Source organism: Ursus maritimus, unplaced genomic scaffold (genome assembly GCF_017311325.1).
Source record: "Ursus maritimus isolate PB19 unplaced genomic scaffold, ASM1731132v1 scaffold_16, whole genome shotgun sequence".
In the NCBI taxonomy this organism is placed as follows: Eukaryota; Metazoa; Chordata; class Mammalia; order Carnivora; family Ursidae; genus Ursus; species Ursus maritimus.
Genome location: NW_024424008.1, coordinates 1,454,705 through 1,460,746, shown reverse-complemented (window position 1 = coordinate 1,460,746; position 6,042 = coordinate 1,454,705). Strand labels below are relative to the sequence as shown.

Below are 6,042 nucleotides of genomic sequence, written 5' to 3'. Positions count from 1 at the left end.
CAACAATGAGAATCACATCTGAGATGACCGTCTTGATGGGAACACAAAGCCATACCAGATATTGATGGAATGTCGCACAGGCGAGCAGGGCAACACCCATGTGCTCCTGTGCGGTGTGCGGGATGATCGTGTCAGAAAGGCAGGTGTGTGGCAAGAATACAACTGGCAAGGTGATGCTGAAGCACCAGAGGAGATACTACCACAATCTTAATAAATGGTCTTGAAGATTGGGGAGAAAATAGTAGTGCATCTCAGAGGAGCAGATGGCCACGTAGCGGTCAAAAGCACATGGCGAGGTATGTCGCGAGTCCAGGATGAAAACTGTAGTGCAGAAAGAATAACTGGGTGAAACAACCAGGAAAACCGATTTTCTGGGGACCAGCCGAAGATGGTAAAGTTTTGGGGACACATAAATGGTGGATAAAGATCAGATCTGTCATAGGCTAGCATGGAAAGGAAGCGCCAACTGGATGTGAACAAAGCTCCGGCAATGAGGTGAGGATACGGAGTGCCGCGGTGTGGCCACAAGATAGACGCAAAGCAGAAGGGGATGCTGATCCAGGCGGTGGTACTGCTTGAGCCGGGGAGATGCCCAAAGGGTCAAGTCACCTGGTTGGAGCTGCTCCAGGGTTGTGCATGGCCCGTGTGGTCTGAGAATGGATTCTGTATCTGAAAAACAAAAATGCAGTGGTAACCAGCCCTCAGTAGAATTGTATGGTAATTCTTCCTCCCTCTCTTTCCTTCAAGGGTTGGATTTTCCTCTTTCCTCTCTTGCGAGAACAACCTCCTATGGTATTAAGGAACCCAACATTCACCATGTCTTTGAAAGCGATTCCATTAAAAATGAAAAAGAAAGATTCCTAGACATGACACTCTCTGGGCCTCATGCCTCAGGTGCCTGCAGATCTTTAACCACCAAGGTACTATTTCCATATAATAATGAGTGTTCCCTGGAATTCGAAAATGGTGGTTCCTATATAAGATACTTGAGTAGAGAGAAAAACAATCTAACCTCCTATACAGAGAAAGAAAGAAACTAAAAAGTGAGGTACAATTGGAAAAATAAGGGAATGTTAAAAATTATATGACTTCATGGGCGCCAATTGGCTCAGTTGTTTAAGCATCTACCTTCTGCCCAGGGCGTGATCCCAGAGTCCTGGGATCGAGGTCCACATCGCGAGCTCTTCCACTGGGAATGCTTCTTCCTCTCATTCCTGCTTGTGTTCCTTCTCATTTGTGACCCTCTACTCTCTCTGTCAAATAAATAAATAAAAATCTTTTAAAAAAATTATGACTTCTATTATAGTCCAGGCTTTTCCGCAAAGTATTAGCTCATTTAGAGACAGTCTTCTGAACAATATATTTTCTTTCCAACAAAGTAAGCTCAAGCTTTCAACACAGGGAAGCTAGGGAGTAGCAGGACAAGTGAGGGATCTCTGCAGGAACTCCAATCACTGAAGGTAGGACTGCTGAGGCCCACTTCTGTCTGGAAGGCAGGAGAGGATCAATCCTGCCCTCTTTGTCCATTGGGACCAGGCTCCAGGCCCTATTTCCCATGAGGCCCAGGTAGAAAATGAGAGGCTTTACACGTTTCCCCAGGGTCCCCCAACAGAATGTTTGTCACTTTGTGCTCAGGATTGATACACTTTTTCACTTGTTGAGCAGGTCAATATCCAAACTCAACTATTCCCAGCTTGTAAGCACCTTTTGGATAACACAGAGCTGCCTTCCCAGAGTCATGTCCACAGAGAACTCGGGCTTCCCGGCTTTGAAAACATGGACATGGTCTGAGATAATATTTTTATACTCCTATTTTTTTATAAGATCTGAAACTCTGAGACATAATCTTGCAGATCTCCATCTGCTGGATAATGGGAGGCGAAACCAAGATTCAGTCCATAACTAAATCTCCTTCATGGTGCCCTACCGAGTAATTGTCAGGATGCTGTGGGGATGCTAAGCGCAAGGGGCACAGGATTAGAAGTCAGGATGAAAGCTTCCAACAACTCAAGCACACATGTCCTGCCAATAACCCTATGCTACAGATAGCAATTTGCTCCTGATACTGCTGCAGCTGGCACCCTGGGATTTGCAAGACAGAATGTTCTCCTGAGACTGGTGTTTGTTGCCTCACCATGGAGAATAGTGTGAAAGTGGATATCACGTGGCTCAGACTCCAAACCCCCTCTTAACTAATGAATAGCCCAATCCTGGTTCAGTGTGCTTTTGACTACAAAAATATATATATTGATATTATTTACCTTTTAAAGGCAGCATATTTTAAGAGGGTTAACTCATATGTAAGCATGTTGTGGCTGACATTTGGCCGTGCCAGCTCAATTATCATAATAATGCAGCCAACTTCGCTTAACCGCTGTGCCACCCAGGCGCCCCTATACATCATCTTCTATCCCTGGCTTGAATTCAATCAACAATTGCTTTGGTTTTCATTCTCTTCATTTTATTTATTCTAGAAAAGTGTTTTCCTCACCTAAACGCCCTCCACTGTATGAATGGCATTGACTCCTGAAACAGACCAGACCTTTTCACAGATTGCCCCACATTCTGGATCTGTCTGACCCTGGAATGACAAGCCTCAGCGCAAACGTTCAGCCCGTGTGCCCGCGTGTGTGTGTGTGTAAAGGCTTGGGGTGGCTGTGCGAACATCTGTCGTGACTGAGTGCATGACACATCAACACTAGAGGAGACCCTTCCCCACACAGCTCTGGATCGGGGACGCCTGCAGACAAGCTGAAGAGCTGGGATTCAAGCGCCGGGTTCGGGCTCCTGATGCCAGCTGCTGTTTGAGGCACTGAGCAGCACACACGGGTGGGTTTTCACACGGAGGCTGAACAAGCAAATCACATCTGTACCGTTGGCGAGAGCTGAGTCCTAGCCTCCCCCCGTCTGCCTGCGAAGCAGGTCACTCAGCCCGAGAGCAGGAACACTCAGCAGATGGGGGCCGGACTGTGGCCACCTTCTGAACTCTGGATGTGTTCCCGGAGCCCAGAACCGAAGTCATGGAGACGCCGGAGGGGAGGCTTCTGTGGCTCCAAGAAGTGTTTGTACGTATAGATAAGGGAAGGCCAGAAAGGCAAGCAGAGAACATTCTGCTTCTGTTTTACCAAGAGCAGAAGAGTGGAGGGTGTAAGTGTTGGTCCAGCAGATGTGGGTCTGGGAGCTGGGTCTAAGAATGATTGACAATGTGGGGGCCGCAGGGGGCGGAGCGTGAGCTCTCTGGGTCAGGCGTCAGAGGTGGAGGCACGTGACCACCACAAGCTTCCTGTCAGTGCTGCGTGGCTGGTGACGCGTAGCTGAGAAATACCTTTCATGCGAACACACTGCCGGAGAAGGAAGAAGCTATGGGAAGTTCGTCTTTAACAGAGCCGCTCTCCAAGTAAACATTCTGGGGATTTACGCAAGAAATAGCAGTTCCAAAATCCAGTCATGACATATGTTCTTTCTATTTTTCATGTGCCTCTGAGGGTATGGTGTGTGTACAGTGTATGTGTGAGTGTCGGGGTGTGCACATGTGTGCATGTGTGTGCATGTATGTACGAAACAGAGAGACAGTGGAATGAAGAGTTTATGTTTGTGTACGATTAATTGTGGGTAAATACATGACGGTAAAACGTATGAGAGGATGTCTACTCCCCTTCAGTCGTACCGAGTATGTTTGAGATAGTACGTATCGGTGTATGTTTCTATCTTGGGATCTATGTCTGTATCTTGGGATCTAGTTGTCTAAGAGTATATACGTTCCCAAGGAAACAGTCTTTCTTTTGGGGAGCTGTATAGTGTATACGGTGCTTCAAAATGATGTTCTGTTTGTTTGCTTTTGTGGACCAACGGCTTGTGAGCTTCAGCTACGCAGAACTTTCCTAATTTACATTTGCACCTGTTATCCAGATAGTGTAGATTCCAGCTAGTGCTTCTTCACTGGATTAGGTTTCTGGATGGCAGTGAAGACTTGTTAACCTCTAAATCAAAGAGCTACAGGCACCGGGGAGCCAAAAAAATGGAACTCAATAACCAAGTAGATCTTAATCAACAATATCCATAAAGTCACATAAACTATAATCCACCAGACCATGAAAAAGTCTACACTGTACTTTTTAACTCATATCGGAGGTAAACTATATCATGAGAAGAGTGATTGCAGCCAGTCTGGAAGGCTGCCTGGGAAAGTTGTGTAAATCAGCAGAGGTGGCCAGAAGATAGAATATATTCTCTTGAGGTAGAATGACTCTATGTCTCAATGTATCTGAGACGATCCTGGTTTACATGCCAGTTGCCTGCAGTTGTTTTAATACCAGCCTATATTTTCTTCAACGGTGTTCTACTGTGGATAACTGATATGGTCTCCTTATGTTTAGGAGTCAATAATGACGAGTAGCTGGAAGTGAGAGTGACTCAAGTGTCCCTAACTCTATCCTCTACTACCCTCTGTTTTCAGGGCCTGGGACTTGTGTCATCGTGTTCTACCATGATCGTTTTCAACCTGAGCAATTACAACCCAGGCCCCTTCATTCTGGTGGGGATCCCAGGGCTGGAGCAATGCCATGTGTGGATTGGGATTCCCTTCTGTATCATCTATATTGTGGCCCTCGTGGGAAACTGTACCCTTCTCTACCTCATTGTGGTGGAGCGTAGCCTTCATGAACCCATGTTCTTCTTTCTCTCCATGCTGGCCATGACTGACCTCGTCTTATCCACATCTGGTGTTCCCAAAACACTCAGTATCTTTTGGCTCGGGGCTCGAGAAATCACATTCCCAGGGTGTCTCACACAAATGTTCTTCCTCCACTATACCTTTGTCCTAGATTCAGCCATCTTGATGGCCATGGCATTTGATCGTTATGTGGCCATCTGCTCTCCCCTGAGATACACCACTATCTTGACCCCCAAGACCATCAGCAAGATTGCAGTGGGCATCTCCTTTCGAAGCTTCTGCATCATCTTGCCCGTTGTATTCTTGCTCACACGCCTGCCTTTCTGCAGGACACGCATCATCCCGCACACGTACTGTGAGCACATAGGTGTTGCCCGGCTCGCCTGTGCGGACATCTCCATCAACATCTGGTATGGCTTTTGTGTTCCCATCATGACGGTCATCTCAGATGTGATTCTCATTGCTGTTTCCTACACCCTCATCCTCTGTGCGGTCTTCCGCCTCCCCTCCCGGGATGCTCGCCAGAAGGCCCTTGGCACCTGTGGTTCCCATGTCTGTGTCATCCTCATTTACTTCCTTCGCAATGTAGTGAGGATTGTAGCTAGGAGTCAGACAAATTGATAAACAAATATGAGTTTTACTTCTGGTAGTGCTAAATTCAAATATATACAGCTGTCTATTCAGGTTGGTTCTAACTGTTTTGTTTTATTTCCACATGCAAACTTGGAAAGAACATCCAAAGAGCAAGTTGGGATCCACAAAACAATCGCCCAGTTCATTTTGCTGAAAAAATCATTGAATCACTGATGTAGATATAACTGTATGTGGACATAAAGAAGCCTCTAGAAAAAGCTCTTCAAATTATCAATGGGAAAATAAGTTTTTAATTTAATAACTGTGTAGATTAAGTTTTGTAAGATAAAAGCAGATCTTAGAAATATACAATCTTAAATACATCATAGAACACAGAGGTCTCATTTCATGTCATTGAAAGTTGGCTTTAAAATGTATTAAATAAGTATTACTAATATAAACAAGAAACACATGAAAGACTTGTGAGAAATGTACACACTTTCTAAAAGTAGCATGGTGGAATGTTTAGATCAAGAACTTTTATAACATCTTGAAATTTTAGTGCATTCTGTAATTACGGCAAACACAAGTTAGCAGTGGAATATGGATTTAAGCCTCAGTATTAAAGGTGCAGATATATAACCCTCAAACAATGCCATGCTTCTGCATATATTTAAAATTTTCTTGTGTGTATGGAAGTAGACTTGCATCTTTTGTTAATTATCAAACATACACCGGTCTTGACGCTCAATGTTATTGTAGGCATAATTTGTGTTGAAGTGTATTTGTGTGTGTGT

At 45.0% G+C, this 6,042-nt stretch overlaps 1 protein-coding gene across 1 annotated transcript; it reads left to right on the top strand.

Moving 5' to 3' along the window:
• The first annotated feature begins 4,455 nt into the window (after positions 1–4,455).
• LOC121102942 (olfactory receptor 52H1-like) lies at positions 4,456–5,293 on the top strand. The gene is made up of 2 exons (XM_040631307.1): positions 4,456–4,534; positions 4,824–5,293. The coding sequence occupies exon 2, from the start codon at positions 4,838–4,840 to the stop codon at positions 5,291–5,293; it is 456 nt and encodes a 151-aa protein (XP_040487241.1). The 5' UTR covers positions 4,456–4,534; positions 4,824–4,837.
• The last annotated feature ends 749 nt before the right edge of the window (positions 5,294–6,042 follow it).

What these genes read in the sequence shown, in the direction of transcription:
- LOC121102942 (XM_040631307.1), top strand. Translation starts at nt 4,838, where the DNA reads ATGGCCATGGCATTTGATCGTTATGTGGCCATCTGCTCTCCCCTGAGA.